Source organism: Podarcis tiliguerta, assembly GCF_965153285.1.
Source record: "Podarcis tiliguerta genome assembly, chromosome: 4".
NCBI classification, from domain to species: domain Eukaryota; kingdom Metazoa; phylum Chordata; class Lepidosauria; order Squamata; family Lacertidae; genus Podarcis; species Podarcis tiliguerta.
In genome coordinates, this window is record NC_139537.1 from 22,236,579 (window position 1) to 22,259,253 (window position 22,675).

The 22,675-nt window shown below is 44.9% G+C and overlaps 1 protein-coding gene across 3 annotated transcripts in view; it reads right to left on the reverse strand.

Moving 5' to 3' along the window:
- Positions 1–2,451, reverse strand: part of ARHGAP20 (Rho GTPase activating protein 20) — a 74,838-nt gene extending 72,387 nt beyond the window's left edge. The window contains exon 1 of one of the 3 annotated variants that reach the window (XM_083436478.1): positions 2,054–2,451. In XM_083436478.1, coding sequence (XP_083292604.1) covers positions 2,054–2,152 — 99 coding nt within the window. In that variant the 5' untranslated portion in view covers positions 2,153–2,451. Of the gene's footprint in view, positions 1–751; positions 1,024–2,053 lie in introns of those variants that run through there. The other 2 variants (XM_083436477.1, XM_083436479.1) reach the window with 2 other exon arrangements.
- Between the last annotated feature and the right edge of the window lie 20,224 nt (positions 2,452–22,675).

Below are 22,675 nucleotides of genomic sequence, written 5' to 3' on the forward strand. Positions count from 1 at the left end.
GGTGACATTCACGGTTCCCTATTACCCCCACAACAATCCTGTGTGGTTGGTTAAGCTGAGAAGAAACAGTGGCTGGCCCAATGAGCTTCATAGCCTCATAGAGATTCGAACACACGTCTCCCAGGTCTTGATTCAAACAACACATTAACCACAACATCATGCAAAAGCAAGAACAAGGGCAGCTCCCGTTCACTTCTCCAAAAAGTTCAAAAATCTCATCAACCACAAAACGACACTAGGCCAGGCACAATCTCTCAGCCTGAGTTCCGCGCTCATACCTTGCAGTCGTTACTATGGGGATAACAATACTGGCCTGCCTTACAAGGTTGTTACACAAATTATAAGAATGCATAATATTTTATGCTTTTTTTTTTTCAATGGGGGCTTATTTCCCCATTCATCTCAGATAAGCTTGCACTGGGCAAGAGCACCACTCTATTTAAAATATGTAATTTTAGATAGAAATACAGCGGCAGGCGCAAGCCAAACCAGGAATGCCAACACATCTCCACTTTTTGTCCCATTCTCATTTAGAGGCATCAAATGGCACCACAAGGACAGGACTTTAGGACACAATCCAGGTGCCCATTCAGCAAAATGAGTAGGTGGGCCCTCGATCACCCCACAATTTGAAGCAGGTGAATTAATACACATTCCTATGGGGGAGTGGGAGCGCTAGTGAATCAATACACATTACTGGTGGGAGAGAAGGTAGACGACTAAGACCAGTAAGTCCAGGATCTAAGACTACCTGGAACAATACATGCCAAGGGAGCCACCACTGGTCCAACCAGCATCTATGTAGAAAATGCCACCACGACGAGATCGCCCGGCCCGCCTGTCGCGACGATGCCACCTTCAAAGCAGACCGATCACGAAGTCCCCCGGTCGCCGAGCCTCACGTCCATGAGCAGCCGGCGCAGAATGAAAGAGAAGCCCCGAGAGCGCCTTGCAGCAGCGGCTACTCAAAAACAGAACCGCGTCTGTCCATCCATCAAGTGCAAAACACACCAATCCTGGCATGCAAACCTGGGGCAGGGAAGGTGAAGCACGCATGCGGCGCGGAGGGAGGGAGGGGAAGAGGACCGAAGCGATCGCGCGCCTCTCAAGGGATCCCTGGTGGCGCTTTTAAGGAACGCGATGTGCCAAAAAAAGCAGCTCGGTGGTTTCTCTCGATCACGACGCTCCGTCGGAGATCTTACCAAGGGCGGGGGAGGGAAAGATCGATCGATCCCCCGCGCCAGCTATGCAGCACATTTCCCGCAAGGCGCGCAGCCCCGTTCTCTCCCCCCCCCCCCCCCAGTGCAAGCGACCTCCATCTACTGCGCTCTCCCGAAACGTGCGCGTTGCGCGCACAGGACCGTCTTTCCGCAGCATTTAAGGACCGGGAACCTTCGCAGGTTGCAGCGATGCTTTTTGCACCGCCGCCACCACCCTGACCTTCCCCGCCCACCACCAGCACGCTTCAGGGCAAATGCATCGACAAGGATAACCCACTGGAAATGGTGGAGAGGAGACATCGAGGGTGGGGGGTACACCTCCCCCCCCCCATTATTTCCCGAAATTGATGGACAGGGAGAGAAAATGACATAGGGGGAAGCGGGGGGGGGGGTTCATGAAAAAAGAAAAAAGTGAACGAGGGGCTTTCATAGACTCGAGCTCTCCCTACCAGTTAAGAGGCTGCAGTTGCCACTGAGGTCTTTTTACTTGAACTCTGCAGGAGCTGCTTCCCCACGAGCGTGCTTTAAGTTGGGCACGCGGAGAGGCTGCAGCGCCAGCCCGGCTTCCTAGGGGAGCAAAGCTCCATTAGAAACCGACGGGGCTTGCTCCCCGAGCTGCGCGTACAGAACCAGCCTACAAGTTTCAGGAAGGGGCAGGTTAAGCTATTATTATTATTATTATTATTATTATTAGCATCGGGGAGCCTTCGCTGCAAAACCCAAGGGCGAAGGAGGCCACCGGTCCGTCTCTTGTCTGCACAGGAGGAGGTGGTTTTCGTCCCCGTCCCCCGATCCAGGCAGGGTTGCAAAGGGGAGGCGGCGGGTTCACTCACCTTGCTGGCGTCGGAAGCTACGGAGAGCCGGGACCCTCCGGTCAGGGAGGAAGATCGCCCCTGCCCGATGTGATCCTGTTGGGGAGACATCGCTTTCATCAAGCTCCCCTTTCCCCCCCGCCGCCGCCGTTCAAACAGCCCGAAATACGCCCGGGGTCATCACAGGCTGGTCCTGGGCAAGAGAAGGCGGCTGCGGAAGCCACGGCAACCCCTCCTGCCACCATGAATGAAGCAGCAGCAAAAGGCTTCCCAGCCAACGCCAACGTCGCCGCTACTGCAGCATCTCCACGAGCCCAACAGCAGCAGCTTCGCAGCGCCGAACAGCTCGCGCGCCAATGCATACAGGCAACCCGAGTGCGGCAGGCAGCGGCGCAGCTGGCCACGCCCCCCAGGGCGAAGCGCAGGGAAGCTCCGCCGCGAGGCTCCGCCCCACAGCAACGTTACCCACGCCCCCGCGGTCGCCTCGAACCCCGCCTGCTGCAATTACAAGCCCCGCCCCTCGCCACGCCCGCCGAGGGGGACCACACACACAGACACACCGCGTGGTTGGGTCTGCGGTGGAAGTAAAGCGGCTTGATTAATTTTGCTCGTTTGTTAGTCTTCCATTATGGTTGCTAATTTTTGCTTGCTGAATTTCTTCATTAAGAGGCTCGCTGAAACGCTGGTGGTTATTTTATTTCTTTTGTCGTTTTTATTATTATGGGTTGTAAGCATTGGAGAAACGTCTTGCAACTGCAAGGCGAGGGAGCTGTTATAAGGAAAACAATCGTGTCGGTAAGGGGGGCGGGGTGTACCTTTATTTAAAGCAGCCAAAATGCCATGAAATAGTGAACAAGCATTTGGGTTGGCTCAATAAAGGCGTCAGTCTAATGTGGACTTTTCTGTGTGCCTAATAAATAATATTAAGGTTGGCCGACTGAAGGTGTTGCCCTGATGTGAACTTTGGAATTTCGCAATTATCGTAAACAGAACGACCTTTCATGCTTCCTGACAGCCACTGACCTCCCGTATTCTCTCCCACTCCCAGTGAGGCAAATAATAAAAAATCAGGAGTAAACAGAATGAATATAAACTTGGTGTAGAATGCAGCCTACAACCCATTTTCAGAAGTCAAGAACAGTGTTCCTGCAGTGTGCCTAGAAACAAAAATCCTTAATCTTAGGAGGGCTCCACCAACTTGAAATTTCGCCCTTCCTTAGCTGGTATATCTGCAGCGGCTGCCCTTGTAAAATTTAGTAGCTAGGAAAGACTCCATTTCAAGGGAGAGGCTTTCAAGCCAGGATGTTGATGCTCCTGCAAATGCAAGCTCTGATCTACACCTTAAAGAGGAGCAGGAGAGCATTCCAGGACAGGTGAGGGAACCTTGGGCCCTCCAGATGTTGTAGTTCAACACCCATCAGCTCCAGCAAGCATGCTCATGGCTATGGAGAATGGATGTTGTAGTTCAGCAACTTCTGGAAGGCCAAAGCTTTCCCACACCTGTTCTTGCTTAAGGAGAAGCTTCCTAATGGAATGAGCTCTTTGACGTTGGAACAGCCTTTCTGAGCTTTTCTTCGCCAGACTGCCATCGGTCAGGAATGCTACAGCTCCATCCTGCATCGGGCAGGGGATTGGGCTGGGTGACCTCCTAGGAAAGGATTGGTAAAACCCCAGCCCCTTCTGTAAAATGAGCAAAGAGCTAAGACCACATGTCTTGACCTTCTGAATAAAGGATCTCCACCACCCCCTCCCAGCACCATCTTTTAACTTCTCTGTCTCAGGGAGCTGCAAGCCTTCCCTGCAAGTCAGATCCTGTATCCATATTGTTCATGCGTAGGAACATGAACCTAAGTTTCCCCTTTAAGGCTGGGCTTAGCAGCAACTTGTCTCCTTACAGCCCATTTGCTTTAACTTGACTATTTACCACTCTGTATTTTCAGAGGAAATGGCTGGGCAAACAAAGAGAACCTTAAACACCAGCCCTTTCCATGTAGGCACTCTTGAGATTACGCGTTCTGTTCAAGGTGGCATAAGATTTCCACCCCTTTAGAAATTCTGTGACACAATTCCAGTGTCGTCTTCCACTTTTATTGCAGCAAAGGGAGAAATTGTGTCTGCCAAACTGTCTTGAAACCTCAGCCCAGCCACAAAGGGACAACTTAAGGCAGGGCTGTTCCCAAAGGAGCACAGTCCATTTGAAATATGTGTAGCTTGCATTTTGCCCCTACTATATAACTTGATTTTTGTTTCCTCATTCCAAATTCCCATAGCCTTCTCTGTGTTTGCCTAGTAATTGGAAAGTGTTTCCCTTTCCCTCTGTCCAGAGAATGGGAAATGGGCAATAGATGACCCCCTGGTCATCTACAATTCTGTGATTCTGTGACTGCATAGTAATCCCTTGGCAAGCAGACACTGTTCCTGGGACACCCCTTCTGCTATGGAGGAATTGACCTGTATGACTTAGTTTACTTGGCTTTGGGGTGAAGCAATTATTTTCTAGTCCTAGACCATATTGCCTTTAGAGAGAAATGTCTGCACATTTGCTTCAGCTGCATGAGCATTAACATTTCAAGAGCAAAGTTGTTTCCTGCTCATTGAATCCTTGCTGCCTTTAATTTTTCATTTGAAATGGTGCCTTCTCCATATCAGCTGTAAGAAGCCAAAGTAAGGCCGTGCATCATAACACTCAGGCAAGCACAATAAACAGGCAGGATCTGCAACAAAATGCTGTGCTGCACTGCACAGCGCATCTGTTCAGCATTTCATCCAGCCAGCCATGCCCTCCTGCAGGATACTCCATTCCGTATTCCCTTTCTACCCCCTTGGCTTTTTGTCCCCTGGTCCCCAACAGTCGGTCAGCATTCCATGCTTGCTGGTCTGGTTGGAGGTTATCCCCTTCCCTTGCAAAATTGGAGTTCTCCAATCCTTGGGGTTCCCCCAAGCTTGCTCATAACCGATCTCTTATGTATGAATGCTGCTGTTTTGGATACATAAGCAATGGCACTCAGGTTTGAACAATGGAAAAAGAGGAGACAATATTTCAAAGCTTTAAAAGGGTGCTGGGCCAATGGTCAGGGAAGATGGGAGTCATAGCTCCTCTGCCCTCCTTTAAAATGTCTACAGCAGCAAAGATATGCTACATTTGAGGAGTGAATTGTGTAAATTATCATACCATGCAAACCTTTAATACAGAGCAGATCTCTGGTCCTCTGGATGTTGCTGAATTCCAGCTCCTGTTATTCCTGGTCATTCCTCCTGCTAGTTAAGGCTGATGGGAGTTTGTGTTCATCAGCCCTGCTTTAATGAATATTTAAAAATTATATTTATGCCACCCTTCCTTTAAGGACTTCATAGTAGTTTACAGTGCTTTTTTTCAGCTGGAATTCACCAGAATTCAGTTCTGGCACATCTCAAATGGGCACTTATTGCCATTCTAAGAGAATGAGAGAGGTGTTCATTGTGAGTTCAGCCATCTATTTTTCTAGAAAAATAGCACTGGTAGTTCATAAGAAGATACATATTCCCCCATATTTGACTTATCTCTAAGCATCATTAGAATTAAATTGCAGAATGTCGTCTTCAGTGACTAAATAGGAGCTACTGGTAGAGTGCACCCAGCAAGAATAATTACAATTTCAAGCTAGTTTACATCAGGGTTCATGTTCTTAAAAACAGGAAAATTCCATTGTTTCATATTTAAATATTTATTGCATTCCTTCTTTATAAACAAGACTCATTACTACCTAGCTTTGAATAATATACTATGCTGAGATATACCAAGTCATCAGAGGTCAAAATACATTTAGCAATTTGTACTGCTATTCACCTAGGTCAGGAACGGAAAACAGGTGACCCTCCAGGTGTTATTGGACTCCATTGAGCCTAGACAGTTATAGCATTCTCAAAGCAAGAGAGAGAGAGAAAAGTATTGTGTTACTGCCTTGGTGAGTTTCTGCATTTTATTACAGAATACAAGTATTCTGGGGTGTATGGAGTGTTAGGGGATAAGTAGTACCTCTGGTGGGGGACACATCCTTCTTCTTCTGGGTCCCCACCCTGCACTCAGCTCCTAGAGGCTGCCAATATGTGACAGGGGCCACAAATGGTTTCAACTGACCAATTAAACCAAGTGAGGGTAGCCGATGGGTCTCAAACCCATGGAGAGTTAGGGCCTTGCCCTGCAAGCATAGATTGAGCGGATGAGACCGATCATGGATACAACAGTCAAGAAGGCAGTTTTTGCATGAGCTGTAGAGGAAGTCATGGGCAGATGGGGCTTGTCACCTGGGAAGGAAGTCAATCTAGGAGAAGGAAAACTCTGACCCTAAACCTGTGTTGCCTTGCAGGATATATTTGGGAGAAGACAAGGCAAAGGCGTAAACCCTACGCAAATCAGGACTGGAGTCCCTAAGATGGGTGGATGGTGCCTTATGCATCCCCTTCCAGCAATTCCTGCAGCCAAGCTGGTGCCACACATATTGCTCTGCTTTCCTTTGGACCACATCAGCGAGGCCAAGAAGGGGGTCTTGTTATCTGGGCAGCCCAGGACCTCCATACACACTGCCCAAGCTTGTGCTCCAGAGAGGTTACTTTGGTGCTGCTAACACAGCCGTTTAACTTCACCCCCGCAGGCGCACTCCATTGTTTTTCAAGACGTATGAATGCCAACAAGAAATATTCTGTATTTTTCAAAGAGTTTATGTATATTTATGGTTCCTGCATACAATGTCTTTTAGTTCAATTAAGTTATGAGTTATTTCTCTCTCTTTTTGTTTTAGTTACTGGGCTTGATGTAACACTAAGATGGAACTACATATTGCATTAAATTTTTACCATCTGCATGAAACATCTATGGCGATCCACCTGCGAATTCTGATCTCATAGCATTCTTAGCCTGGAGCAGTCAATGATGTGAAGCAAGCATAACCCACAAATGTTATTGGAGAAGGAAGCCACCTATAGACTAGGTTAGTGATGGGGAACCTGTTCCCCCAGTCCCAATATTGATGGGCTGCACCTTCTATCACCCCTGACCATTGGCCATCTTGGCAGGGTCTGATGAGAGACAGAGTCCAACATAAGGGAGGCATATTGGCTCTCCCTGCAGTGCCATGACCTCAGACTCAATGTAACATGTAGTTCTGCCCTTTAGTGAGACTCAAATGTTTGTAACCTTGGATAGCATTTGTTGGCTGATCATCTTCCCTTCTCCGTCACAAAGTCGGAGAATGTTGTGTGCTGAGGTTCTGAAAGTATAAGAAGTGACTCAAGAGGAAGGAGCAATTTATGAACTGCGCTTCCTAGGAGCTTTGGAACATGCAGTACTTTCATGGAGTGGACAGGATGTTCACTGCAAGAACAAGAGAGCAATCTGCAGGCATCCCGGGCAAGCATCTAAATAAAGACCCTCCAGCTGCCAGCCACCCCACCTTAGCTCTATTGAGCTCATGGAGCATAAAGCAAACAAGCAAAGGCTTCAGTACTGACCCTCATGGCAAGTAATGGCCCAAAGTCATCTCATAGAACAAGGATGGGAAACTTTTGGTCCTCCAGATAGGAACACAGGAAGCTACCTTGTGGTGTTGTGGCTGCAGTTCCCATCCCTGACCACCGTCCACACTGACTGGGGTTGATGGAAATTGGTACCCAACAACATCTGGTCAACCACTGGTTCACCATACATTCCACAGACCACAGAAACTCGCCTTATAGTGATTCCAACCATTGGTCCATCTAGTTCAATGTTCTCCACTTTGACTCCCAGTGGCTTTCCAGAGTTTCAGGCAGGGGACATTTCCAGTCCTACCTGCTGCACCATAAAATCCGTAAATCATAAAATCCAAAATCAAAGAGTATAAATTCCAGTAAAGATTGTAGTACCTGAAAAATATGCCAAATAATCTATATAAAACATGCAATTCTTATTAAAACATATGCACCTTTTCCCCTAAACCTCTTTGCTCATCTTGTTTGGTTTATGGTTAAGGCTAGGTCACTTTTTGTTCAATATTCAAAGAGTTCTGAAAGCAATTGTTTTTTGTACAGCAGCTTTACAGATTCTAAGTAGTGGTTTTTGTTCAAAGCTAAAAGAGCCAAAATCTCATGTGAATAAATAGAGATCTGTTGGGTTGTTCTTGTTAAAGGTCTGATAGGGGAGTAGCTGGATAAGAACATCAAAAGGAGCTGAACTGTATTCATTCATTCACTCATCCCATTCCAGTTATTTATTAGTCACTTTTCAGGGCTGAGCCCTCACAAAATGATGTACAAGGAAAAACAAAGCAATAGAACCTCAGGCAGAGTATGGATCATTGAGTGGACACAGACAAATAGAGAGATCCTCAATGAGAGTGCAATCCTAATCATGTCAATGGATAAGTCAGTTTTATTGAATTCAGCTGGGCTTACTCCCAATTAATTGGAGTTAGGAGTGCAGCTTTAGGTCACTTAAATGTTCTTGAGGAAAGGCAATAGTAAAAATATAAATTGGGGGCCTTATTCGATGCCAGAAGTAAAGAGACCAGGAAATGATAACTGGAGCAAAAGTTCCACAGCTGTGAGGATACCACCCAGAAGGCCCTGCCTTATGTGCTCACTAACCTAACTGGTGCTGCTGGTGGACTTACAACCAGGGCCTCAGCAGCAGATCCTAGATTACAGGCAGTTGTGCAGATGCATATTGTTGTTGTTGTTTAGTTGTTAGTAGTGTCCGACTCTTTGTGACCCCATGGACCAGAGCACACCAGGCACTCCTGTCTTCCACTGCCTCCCGCAGTTTGGTCAAACTCATGCTGGTAGCTTTGAGAATACTGTCCAACTATCTTGTCCTCTGTCATCCCCTTCTCCTTGTGCCCTCCATCTTTCCCAACATCAGGGTCTTTTCCAGGGAGTCTTCTCTTCTCATGAGGTGGCCAAAGTATTGGGAGCCTCAGCTTCAGGATCTGTCCTTCCAGTGACAGGGCTCAGGGCTGATTTCCTTCAGAATGGATAGGTTTGATCTTCTTGCAGCCCATGGGACTCTCAAGAGTCTCCTCCAGTGCAGATGGTCCTCAAATTAATCCAGTCCCAACTATTTAGGGCCTTAAAGATCCATAATTGCACTGGTAACCAGTAGAAAGGGCGCAGAAGTGGTGTCACATGTTCCAGCTGTAACACAGGTTATTCTGATTTAAGTTGATATCACTTGACACAGGTTTGATGATGATGATGATGATGATTTATTACATTACTTCCAAATGTGGATTTTTAGAAGACCAAAGTGACATTGACAGTTAATCTTAGAATTTGCCCAATGTACTTTGAGGAGGCAGAACTTGTGGATTTGGATCCTATGTCAGAAGGAAACCAAACCTGGAGCTGCTGCCATCTGCTGGGCTCCTAGTGAGATGCTCTGGTTTAGAGGATGCAATGGTGCAAACAGGGTATCTTGGGCATGTGCATCAGTTGTGCCGTCGCGACCTTGAATTTTCCTGCAGATGCCAGATACAACTGAATGTTCATGTCTAATTAGTATTTTTGGAGAAGCACTAACACCTGACCAAATGTCCTAAGAATATTTTTTTAAAAAAACACATCACTCATATTGTGCAACCCATTTTTTTTCTTTAGCATAGCAGGAACAACTCAACCATATCAGCATGTGAGAGCTACGTGGAAAACCTAGCTTATGGTGAGCCATTTGGGTTAAACCACAGAGCCTAGGACTTGCTGATCAGAAGGTCGGCGGTTCGAATCCCTGTGATGGGGTGAGCTCCCATTGCTCGGTCCCTGCTCCTGCCAACCTAGCCGTTTGAAACACGTCAAAGTGCAAGTAGATAAATAGGTACCGCTCCTGTGGGAAGGTAAACGGCGTTTCCGTGCGCTGCTCTGGCTCGCCAGAAGTGGCTTAGTCATGTTGGCCACATGACCTGGAAACTGTACGCCGGCTCCCTCAGCCAGTAAAGCGAAATGAGCGCCACAACCCCAAAGTTGGTCATGACTGGTCAGGGGTCCCTTTACCTTGACCTTAAAAGATATCAGGGTGGTTCCGCCATTAGGCAGCATGTAGCAGACAACTTAGGCAGTGGAAAGCAGGGCAAGGGAGCAGTGGTGAACACTGGGAGGAAGAAATGTGTGTGTATGAGACTTATCCTGAACCCCATAGCTAGCTGTCTTGTCATCAGTATGCTGTCTCAGCAGTCACCGCTGCCAAAGTGAGATTCATCTGCCAGTTCTGGCCGTTTCTGTACATGACATGGAGTGGTGCCAGTGTGCCTTTTGCCTCAGGCAGCAAAATGTATTGGGCTGGCCATGGTTGGGATCGACCCTGTCCCCACTCCACCTACTGCCATCTACTGTGCTACATATTAAAATGGTGTTGAAGCGAGGCTAGACTAGACTGTGGCTGGGTAGACCTTTAAAGCACATATTCCCCTCAAAGAATTCCGGGCTCTCATAGAGCAACTCTTAGCAAACTACAGAGCCCAGAATTGTTGGGGGACAGGGAATGCATTTTGCATGTGCTTTGAAAGTATAGTGTGTACACAGACCCAAACAGGTGACTCGTGCAATTCCTCTGCTTGCTGTTCAGACGGTTGATGGTTGAATTCAACGCTCTTGCTCTCCATTCGTAGGATTCTTGGTCCGATAGCCCTTCAAATAGAGGACTCCCCTCTGTAAAATGGGACACTTATCCAATCTCCTCAGTGTTTACAATCGCTCCTCCGGCCATATGAAGATATACTGTATTGGCCCGAATATAAGCCGTACCCGCAAATAAGCCACACCTTTAAAATTCAGGGGTGGGAGAGAAAAAATGACAATACCCAAATATAAGCCGCCTGCAAAAGTTACAGAACAATGGCTAAAATCACAAATCGCTGTTCTATTGCTACAATTCTGCAAGCACTCACACCTGTAAATGGCAAATGTAGAAGAAAATCATACAGATACCAGAGAGGACCCGCAAGTGGGTTAAACACCTGTTCGTAGCACCGTAAATGCAAATAAAAAATCAACACTGTAAAATACGGGGAAAGCGATGAATGACATTAGAATTAATTGAGAGTCTCAAGCTTGCAAATCGGCAATAAAACTTTTTTGGGTTCCGTTTTACCGTATGTCTGTTTCAGCAGCAATATCGTAAAAGCCAATTTTTGTAAGGTCGTGAATTTAAGCCACACTTTAACTTTTCACGGTCAGAATTTGGGGGGTGGGGAGTATGGCTTATATTCGGGCCAATACGGTAATACCTGCCATTTAGGATAATACCTCATGTGTTTGATGAAGTGGACTTCAGTCCATGAAAACTTACACCATAATAAATGTGTTAGTCTTCAAGGTGCCGCAAGACTATAAGCGCCCTAAGATCTGAAGATGAAGGGCAGTATACAAATTTAATAAATAATAGGCAAGGTGAGGTGGCTGCCTCAGGCGAATGATTCAGGGATCAGCATCAGATACCCTCAGCCATTCCCCTCTGTGGCCACATGGCCTGTCCTGAGTCCCTTAACCCGTCGTGTTGCCTGATGTTTGGTAGAGGATGTTGTGAACTGCCCTGTTATCTTTGAATGTAGGGCAGTATACAAATTTAATAAGCAAAACAATATACATTCCAACACTGGTACTGTAGTCAGCTTCAAGTGCCCATATAGTTGGTTTCTGTATATGGTCATATTGTCTTTCGCCTCAGGCGGCACGTTGTCTTGGACCAACCCTGCTGAGATGGCTGTGCGTTTGGCAAAGCTTTTTCTTTTCAGGCCTCACGGGAGTCTCTTTCTGAGCAGCAGCTTGCCCCCGAACTGCCTATCATTGGCAGCTGGTGTTAATGAGGTACTAATGAGACGTTTGTCTCAGAGTACAGAAAACTGCCCAGTAGCTTATGTGTTCTTGGAAACGCAATCTGAATTCTAGGCATCCAGAATGTTTCTTGACAACTTTATCACCTGTGGCTATAATTTCACATCTAAATTTATTAACAGCATCTGCAGCTAACTGAAGCGGAGCTCAGTGTCTGTCAAAACACTAAACTGTGATCAAAATTAATCATTTTCATTGTGATCCCAGTTTCAGTTTCCTAATAGAGAAAGAAGGAACTGTTCTTTGGCTCTTTAATCTACAGGAAGACATGGGGAAATAATTGGGAGGGAACTCAGCTCTTTTCTTCTGAGGTAAAATCTAATTTTTGAGCAGCTTTCCCATATGTCAGTATGTTCTGGGCAAGCAGTCTGAGCTGTTTCCTAAAGTAACCCAAATACTATTAAGTTTTTAAAGTAAGGGGTGAGAATAACCCAGGATTTTTGCTCATAACTCCTTATTCATTTATTATACATACTGTACTTACAACTTGCCCTTCACTAAATAATTCTAGGGCAGGTTATACAAGTATCACAAAACAAACACAGATTCTAATAAAATCAGGAACTAAAACCAGAAAACAAAACCTATAACAATGTTAACATAACGAAAAGCAGCACCTGGCATTTCTGGTAAAGTCTAAGAAACATAAAAAAAAAAAAAAAACCAGAGCAGTTTTGAAAAGTTCAGTCTGCCATCTTGATTCAAAATGACTTCCAATTGTATCCACACATAGAAACCACCTATTTGATCTCAGGAACCATCATGCAAAATTTTGGTGCGGTATCTTAAAGAGGTGTCCAAATGCATAGTGAACAGACAAAACATATACATATGCATAGTGAACAGACAAAACATTTTCAAAATATACAGTAAAGCAGGGGGCAGCAACCTTTTTCAGCTGTGGGCCGGTCCACCGTCCCTCAGACCTTGTGGGGGGCCGGACTATATTTTGAAGAAAAAAATGAACAAATACCCCACAAATAACCCAGAGATGCATTTTAAATAAAAGGACACATTCTACTCATGTAAAAACACGCTGATTCCTGAACCGTTCGCAGGCCGGATTGGGAAGGCGATTGGGCCTCATCCAGCCCCTGGACCTTAGGTTGCCTACCCCTGCAGTAGAGAATATGCTGTTGAATTTTAGTATGAGCATTGATTCTAAAAAGCTCAGTCTGTCACTTTCAATCCACTCCTAGACAGGTTTCCTCAAAAGTAAGTCACACTGAGTTTAATTATGCTTATTCCCAAACACATGAACACGGAACCTCTGCAATCCTAGTGAGACTTTCTTCTGAGTAAACATGCATGGGATTGAGCTGTAGGTAGTGTTGAAGAGCTTATTGAGCTTATTGAGTATTCATACCACATTATATACATAAGGGATAAGGAAACTGTGATCTTCCAGATGTTGTTGGACTACAATACCCATCATCCATGACCACTGGCCATGCTACCTAGGGCTTCTGGGAGTTAAAGTTCAGTTACATTTTAAAGGTCACAGGGTCCTCATCCTTTATCCATTATCTCAGTTAATCCTTTAAACAGCCCTTTAGGTTAGGTCAATATTATCATCCTCATATTGCAGATGTGGGAGGCAGAGAGTAGATGAGACTAAGGACATATCCACAACATCTAAATCACATTCAAGGCACATTTAAAGCACATGATTTCTTCCAAAGAATCCTGGGAACTGTCGTTTGTTAAGAGTAGAGTGCTGGGTACTGTAGCTTTGTCTGGTGCAAACTACAGTTCCCAGGGTTCTTTGGGAGAAGTCATATGCTTTAAATGTGCATGAAATGTGTTTTAAATGTATGGTGTTGATCTGCTCTAAGAGAATAGTGAGATGGTCATGACTGCAGTCAGATTTCAGTCAGGGACTCAAAGCACTACACACGCCCATTATCAATGATCTTTCAGTTTTCATTGCATATGCCATTTGCAAAGCATTTTACAGTGTTTCTCCCTCTGTTGCCATGCTGATGCTAGACCTCTTTCTCCTTTCTGGTCTTACGAGGCCTCACCTCAGTCCCCTCACATCTATACAACACTCTGCAGGCAAAATCGTTCACGCCTCTCATCATGTTGATCACATGACATCCATCCTTAAATCCCTCTGTTGTACTGATTTCCTGCCTACTTCCAGATCCAGGACAAGCTCCTTGACTTTACCTTCAAAACTCTCTTCTCTTGCTTCCTTCAGATCCCTCCTCATTAAGTTCAACGGGACTTGATTCCGTAGTAAGAGTGTTTAGGACAATCCTTCACCTTCACGGGAAAATCTGGTAAGTGGAACTGGTGTCCTGTAAGGGGATCTGAAGACTATTCTCAGGACTTCACTCAGACTACAATTCGCAGCATCTTTTGAGAAGAAACCATTCCAGATGCAAAGATAATAAAAGTACTATAAGTTTGTAGTGTGGATAGGTATACAACATGTTGTTTATTGCTTCAGTAAGAGTCTCACACCCACATGTATCAATAGTCGAAGGACTAGTATCTTGGTTCTACTTGCTGTTTTGAGGTTTATTGCTTCATTCTATTCCACAGAGGTTTCCTTCTGGCCAGAGGAATGAATAGGAAATGATGATCTCTGGAGGCCTGACAGGAAAATGAATGCATTTTGGACTCTGGACAAGTTATGTGCCCAAGGGGCTAATTTTGAGCAACCAAGAAAGCAAAAATCGTCGTCCGTGAACTATAATTTAAACATGTGAAGATGTATGTCAGATCTTAAAGGAATTTTGTTGCTTTACAACATGACATCATCTCTGTTTTTTCAGGCCCTGAAATGCTTCAGCGCTGAACTATTGCAACCAGGCATAATAACACTATTTCTCAGGGTAAAGTGGCTTTGCCTAGGACGCTGTGATGGATTTAATGTTTGCAATACTACTTTCTGAAGGATGCCATAATTCCTGTGTTACCTCATTGCATCGCTTTGCTGTGGGGGAATCAGAAAGCTGGCAATGAGTGATTATTTCACATGCCAAATCATTTGTCAGGTATTGCAGGCCTTCTCAAATTTACTGTCTCTGAGAGCTAACATGTCCAAAGAAAACCCCATAACCCCTTTGAGGAAATGATTCCCTATATCTCCTCTAATAAATACTTTACTCACAAACTGGATGTCTCGTACTTCCTTAGTCTGCTGAAATGCATGTTTCAGTAAAGTTGGCACATGAGATCAGGCCGATCCCTAAGAGATTATACTGACATAATTCCATGGACTTGAGTGATGTCATTAGCAGGCAGAGGAGGCATATTAATGCTTCTTGAGGGTTTTCCTTCCAGTTGCCTTCCAGCTATCAGCCTCTGCAGCACAGCTTCTTGAGGTGTCCCAAATTGCCTAGGCAACTGGGCAGAGCTGGCCCTACCGTTAGGCAGAGTGAAGCAGTTGCCTGTGTGACTTGGCACTTTCCTGTCGGACTTGCGTTCGACCGAGCGACTCCTCCGGTCGAGTCCTCCGGAATCGCCTCCGACGGGATTAATGACCTGAGCCTCTGATAAGGCTCCAGGCACGGTTCCCATTACGCAGAGTATCCAGCACAGGAAAGGAGCCGAGATAGTATGAGCTACATGGCTAAAGAGCGTTTTATTTCTCACTACGCAGACAGAAAAGAAACATCCTCTCTCTGTGAGAGCAGAGAGCAACCAAAAAACAAAGGAACAGGAAACCAGTAACATCACATCCGTCTCCTGTCTTCCGTGAGACTTTCCACAGCCTGGAATGTCTCTGGAATGTAAACAGAGTCTTGTGACTCCAAGAGCACTGCACAGTGGCAACACACAGAAACCAACATTCCCTTGGCCATTTTACCTGAGGTCCCCAGGCATTTCCCTAGCCCAGGGGTTGGCAAGGCTTACCGGGCATGGGCCGGATCACTCCCACAGAGATGCTCTGTGGGCTGGACCAGCACAGCGCGACGCCGGAAATCACGTCTGCGCATGTCCGCAGCACCGGAAATTGCATCTGCACATGTGCGCAGCACCGGAAATCATATCTGTGCATGCCCAGATGCCGAAAATCGCGATTTCTGGCAGAAGCAATTTCTGGAGCCGCAGAAGAGAGTCCCCGTGCTGTGCCGGTTTAGCACAGCGTGTGGGGACTCGACGAGTGGGCGGCTCGGTTCGGGGGCAGCTTGTGGGCCGGTAAAACGACCTCCATGTGTCACTTCCGGCCCATGGACTGCAGGTTTGGGACCCCTGCCCTAGCCTTTCAGTGCATTAACTGGCCTCTGGTGCAGTGAAGGATGCTGCCCAATCCCCTTTGTTGCTTTTTGTTGTTGAATAAACTTTATTTAAATAATAAAGAAAATAAATATGCCTGCCCCAGGACAGGTAAAGGTCTGTGTGGTTTTGGCTTACTTTCTTATATCAGTATTATCCCCTTTGTGGAAGTAAGATTCAAATTCTGCACACAGAATGGGCGCTAGCCATCTCGTCCATTGCTTCAGGCAGCAAAATGTATTGGGTCGGCACTGCAACTGGGTGATAGTCCATATTTCCCCAGCACTGGCTTGTAACACAGCATGGGAAGATAAAGATGCCATTGCATATTATCGGTAAGGGATGGCTCTCAATATCTTCCTGTATTGTGATAAAAATAGGAAGTGTTACCCCCAATTGTCTAGGCAACACAAGGATGTTCTCTCTTAGGTCATAAACCACCATCACCCTCGCTCCCAATAATCAATGAAAGGATGGATCAGTTTAGCCTTCCTTCTTCTTCTTTTTAAATCTATACGTCTATTTTATTTTCTGCTCCATTTTTATTATTTAGCTAGGTCAGCCTGCTTAAATCTGTTATCTTTATCCATGTTTGCTGTTCTTCCTCTCATCTTCAGAGATTCCCTTGAGAGGCCAGTCACTCTCTGACACTATTAAAGGGATGTTGAACCTGAGTTGCATCGGTAGGGTGCCCCACGAGGCCCTTTCCTAAGATCCCGGCTTTGCGGGACAATATGCTCTTTGCTCTAACCTTGTGTTTATAGTTACTCCGGCAGCGCATTCAGTCCATGCGATGTTGTCTGTATCTGTGCCAATATCAATATTTTGAAAGCGAGATTGTATCCATTGTTTTACTAAACTCAAAGAATCTTTCGGTGCCCGCATTCCCTTTGTCCAGGAATATTAAAACTCTGTCACAATATGTAATCAAGATTCCCTGGCAAGATCTTCTATTTATAAACACATGCTGTTTATTGCACAGAATTGTGTTGCCCCTTGACATTTCGTGGAGGGCTTTTTCATTTTTCTTTGCAGTTATTTTCTACCATCTCTAATTATATGGAATGTATGCCATACGTTAACTTCATCAAAACACACTTCCATGGGAAAATGTATTGCTTCCATGTGGTTCGAGCTGCCTTTAAAGTGGCCTTGCTAGCAGCCCCTTTTACTTATTTTTCTATAAAAGCCTGGTGAAAGGGGTTACCTCCCTAGTATTTATTAGTTTTGCAAGTAATTTTGCTTGCAAAGTAAGTTTCATGCTCAATCCCAGATGCTTGTAAAACATCACCGGCATCTTAATTTTTTGTTATTAAAAGTTTTTCAACAGCAAGCAAAGCAGAACATTACATAGACTTGGTCTCTTTAACTTGCCCACTAAAAAACTGACAATCCTGTATGTAAGATTCTTGTTAATTTTGGTAATTTTTAATATTGTGTCTTAATTTTTCCATTCCCAATATACCCTGAACCTCAGGCAAACATTTTCCATCCTGATCGGGTTTTGTATAGTGTTTCCAAGACTCAGCCAACACATTTTCTGCTGCAAAAAATAAAAATAAAAAAAATTAAAATTCGTGCCCAGTCATCTGTATCAATTACATTTAATAGTCCAAGAAGGCCTATAACAACAGGATCCTTTGCCAGTTTTTGATAAGCTGACTAACTCTGACAATACCATATCTGAGAATCCTTGTAGTTTTGAACATGACCACCTTACTTGTTAAAATCTGCTTTTCTTAGGTTACATTTCCAGCAATTTGATTAAACCTTTGCAGGGTCATAATTTAAACATGGTTTAACATTATGGCCCAATTTAGTCCAAAATTAAATTGTATTACAGTATTTATTTTACTGCTCCTTTATTGGATTTGTAGCCCACCCTGATTCTGAAGTCTGAGAGCCCATAACAGTTAGACACCCTTTACTCCGTGATGGTGGGAGGAAGCAGCACTGATCCATCTCCTGTCCTCCATTGCTGGGCTCCACTGCTGGTGTTCAGGAAGCTTCCTGGGTGCCACAAGCTGAGGAGGAAGCCCTTGCGATGACTGAGATCTCCCTGTCATCACAGGAAGAGGAGAGTGTGAAATCTCATGGACTTTCAGAGTCTCATGGGATTTGAAGGGTAAGATCTCTGGAGAGGTCTATATAAGGCATCCTCTGATGTGGCTCAGAATCAGGCCAAGGTGGCAGAAAAATGGACCCACTGACCCTCTTCAGAAAAGTCACCCCAGGTGTTAGCAGGTTTTCTTTATTTACTTGAGGAATATAAACCTCACGTGCAAAAAAATAAAAAAATAGAACATACAAATTTTAAAACACCTGCATTCTACCTACATTCGTTAGGGCAAATGTGGGGAACCTGTGGCCTTCTAGAGAGGTTGTTAGACTCCAATTCCCATCATTCCTTATCCTTGGTCATGCTTGGTTTCAAACCTTACTTTATAATTTTACTAATGTATTTTAATTATATGTTTGTTTGTTTTAAATGACAGAATGTCTCTACATGTGTACCAGTGTTTATCTTGTAAACTGCCCTGTCATCCCTAGATGAAGTGGATATAGATATTCAATAAATGATGATGATAATGGTGGTGGTGGTGGTGGTGATGATGTTTGGGCATGCACTGAAAGAATGTACACATGTTGATCTGCGCAGCTCAACTATTGTGTACACCGGTACACAGACTGTACACTCTTTGAAGGTAACATGTGGACATCTCTGGAAACCCACATATTACTACTACACTGGCTGTTGCCTTTTACAAGAAGACATAGGGGGCATCCTTTTGCCACCTTGAACAGTCATAACATAATGTCCTTTGAGAAAGCTTCCAGCTGAACCTGCTTGTGATCCCAAATGCCAGATGAATCGCAACCAACCATGACTAGGTCTGTGCCTGTTGTTTTCTATATATCCTCTTCCCCAGTTCCCTAAGAGGTACCGGTAACTCTGCAAATGCATACACAGTGTTCTTCCTGGCCACGCACTGTGGGGATAAATACAATCTCAAGGCAACGGCAACAACAACAACAACAACCTATGCTTTCAAAATCAAGACCGGGATGCACAGCTAGATTTCAACACAAGCAAACACACCAGATTTTTGGGTCCAGATGGAGTTGTATGGCATGAACTGCTGGAGCCGCAGGGGATTACTAGACGAAGCCACAGAACACAGACAATGCTGAGTAAAATGATGCACAGCGCACAGCAAAGGTCAGTGTTGGAATGCATTGCAACATTAGTTGTACACTACACAGTTCTGTTTACCTACATGGGCATGGAGACAGCTGTTGCCTACAAACCCATGCCAAAACTGAAGTCTCTATTTCAAGAGTCAAAATAATCAGCACCGTGGATTATACAGAAAGGGCTGGGATAGAACATTTCCTTGTTTCGTTTAGAATTTAACCACGCAAAATTGGCTGGAAAGCCCTTGGACAAGGGAGTGAGGAGGGGTCAAGTCTTATGCCCTCCCATGGGCTACTGCCACGGAGGCGGGGTGAAAACCAATTCAGTCCGCATTTAAAGGCGAACCTACCCAATACACACTTTCGAAAAGAACATGAGAAACAAAAAACATCCATTCTTCAAAATCCACACTCTTTCCGGTTTTGCAATGCTCGTCTCCAGACAGGGAATGTGTACAAAAATGCATATGCTAGGGTAAAGGGAATGTGAAGATACCTCCAAAATGGATTGCTCGGCAATTAAATGTCAAATATGGTTCAGTGCAAGTAAGTATAAAATGATGCACACTGGGGCAATTTTTTTTAAAAAAAGGACTTCGGTTCAGATATCCACTGATAGGGTCAGAGCTGGCAAGGACTGGCATGGTAAGGGTCAGGGATGTTGCATCATGGTGAATAGATAAGCAAAGACACCAACCCTCTGGCACCTCTGAAAAAGGTGAATTCCAACCATAGATCCTCTTCAGTGTTCTCTTATAAATACATATATAAGCCACATAGACAAAGAGAGCATTGGTTCAAAATATTTCTTACAACGCAGCTTCCCATGGAAAGTGTAGCCAGAAATGTCAAGGACAGAAACTTTGCAGCAGGAGCAGGAGAAGGGAGCATGTGCAATCTGCTCCCAGAGACACAGAAAGACGCTGTCTTTGGCCTGCGATGTAACTTTCCACGCTACAGTAGAGCAGAGCGAAATGTGTGCACTGTCATGTAAATTCTGGGTCAGGCGCCAGAGGCGGCAATGATGCCGCGATGCTCCTCCAAGCAGCAAAAGCAGTCAATGAGTTCCAGAGAGGCGAGAGGACAACAGATGATGCAGGCGAGTGTTAGCAAAGCCGTCTAGACAGGTGCAAATGTGTGCACACGATGGTTCTACAGATGGGCCTTTCAAGAAAGGAAAGGGAAGTCTAGAAGCATACTTCAAACACAGTGGGCTCTTCATGGGAATTTTAAAGTGTTGTTTTGGGGGGCAGGTACTTAAGCATTGGGAATGTTTTTTATATATTTATCATCATTCATATGGTGCTAGAGCAAACCAAAAACATTGATTCTGTCTGTACCACAGTCACCCATAGCTGTGCTACATCCAAAAGGAGAGATGACAGAAGTATGCAGGCCACACAGTGGACCACTTCCAAAACCGCCGTCGGGATAGGATTTTTCTCTTGTTATGGGAGCTGCTTATGTTTCCCTGTCAAAACTCAGCTGCATCGTGCACATATTCATTCTCAAATTCACCAGAACCTGTTTGACCCAACCTTAATTTTATACCCTGCAGCTGAATAAAAATACCTCCCTTGTGTCCTCCTGATTATCAGCATAATAATCAGAGGAGGGGAGGGGAAAAGAATTTCCTCCATGGCGCCTTTGATGTATTGCGACATTGCGTTGTTATTACACTGTTACTGGACAGGGAGGATCACTAGAAGTAATGAAACTGACCTCTGTTTTGAAGCTGGGTATCAGCCATGAAGGCACAGAACAGTGCAACGTATTGTATGATAGGCATAGCAAAAATGACTGTGCGGCAAGTCCAGAGTTGCTTTAATAAACAGCCTTTGAACAAGCACCTAAATTATTCATGGTCATTTCAGTTCCTTTTTGTGATGAACACATTTTTATTTTATTTCTAGATTGGGGCTGCCTGCTACTGATCTCCTATTTTTAACATTAAAAGCAAATCCGCTGAAATCTACCAAGGAGAACCGCTTCTATATCACCTCTACCCACTTCCGTGGCACTTGCTTCCTGCTGTAAATTGGGGCACAGTAATTAAATTTTACCTATAGCTCATGGGGTCTGCACTGGCAGTGACTGACTAGGATAGATACCTTGGGGATCACAGTGGACAACTCAGTGAAGATGTCACCCGGTGTGTGGCAGCATTGAAAACGGCAATCATTAGGAAAGAGATTGAAAACAAAGCTGCTGATTTCACAATGCTGTTTTTCTAGAAAAAGAGGTGCCAGAACTCACCATGAAAGCCTCCCTTGTTCTCTTGCAATGGCAATGGTACCCACCTGAGAGGTGCCGGAACTGAGTTCCAGTGAGTTCTGGCTGAAAAAAAGCCCTATCGTTATACTAATCTATGATGTGACTGCACTCAGAATACTGTGTACAATTCTGGCCACTTCACCTCGAGAAGGATATGTCACGAGTCCGGCTAAGATGTGATGGAAGGGATGGTCCAGTCCTGGAGAAGAATGGGAACTGGATGATCCTGGGGAGGGTCCCAGCCTGTTAAGGGAAGCAAATTGGGAACCTAAGAAATGTCAGTACCTGAGGAGAGGGCTGGTGATGTAAGTAGCTGGATCCAGCGGAGGGACCAAGGATGTGGCTTTTTGAATCACCATCTTACCTAGCTCTTAGTCGGCAATCCTAGGCATGCTTACCTAGGAGTAAGCTCTACTGAATATGCAAAGGGATGTACCAGACATACACAGGATTGTTTGAACTGCACAGTGATCTCTGGGTGGGTGACATGAGCAAAAATGGCACTGGGAGACACATACCTTCATATTGTTATTGGAAAGAAGCCTTCATCACATTGATACCCAAGTCAGAATCTGAAAAGACTCAGCTCAAGAACTACCGTCCCATCTCACTCCTAAATGTGGATTACAAAATATTTGCAGACATTTTGGCAAATAGACTTAAAAAAGTATTAAATGAAGTAATTCATAAGGACCAAGCAGGCTTTCTCCCTGGTAGACACTTATATGAAAATACTAGAAACATCATTGACATTTTGGAACTTTTGCAGACTGATAGGAACACAAGGGCGGTGTTAATCTTTATTGATGCGGAGAAAGCATTTGACAACATATCTTGGATGTTTATGAAGAAGAACTTGGAAGGGATGGGAGTGGGACGGGGGTTTGAGAATGGATTACAAGCAATTTATTCAGAACAAAAGGCTAAATTAATAGTGAACAATGTGGTGACGGAGGAATTTAGAATTGAGAAAGGGACACGACAAGGGTGCCCCCTATCCCCTCTGTTATTTATTTCAGTCCTGGAGGTGCTATTGAACATGATCAGAGAGGACCGGTTGGTACAAGGGATAGAGGTCGGAGTGAAACAATATAAACTGAAAGCATT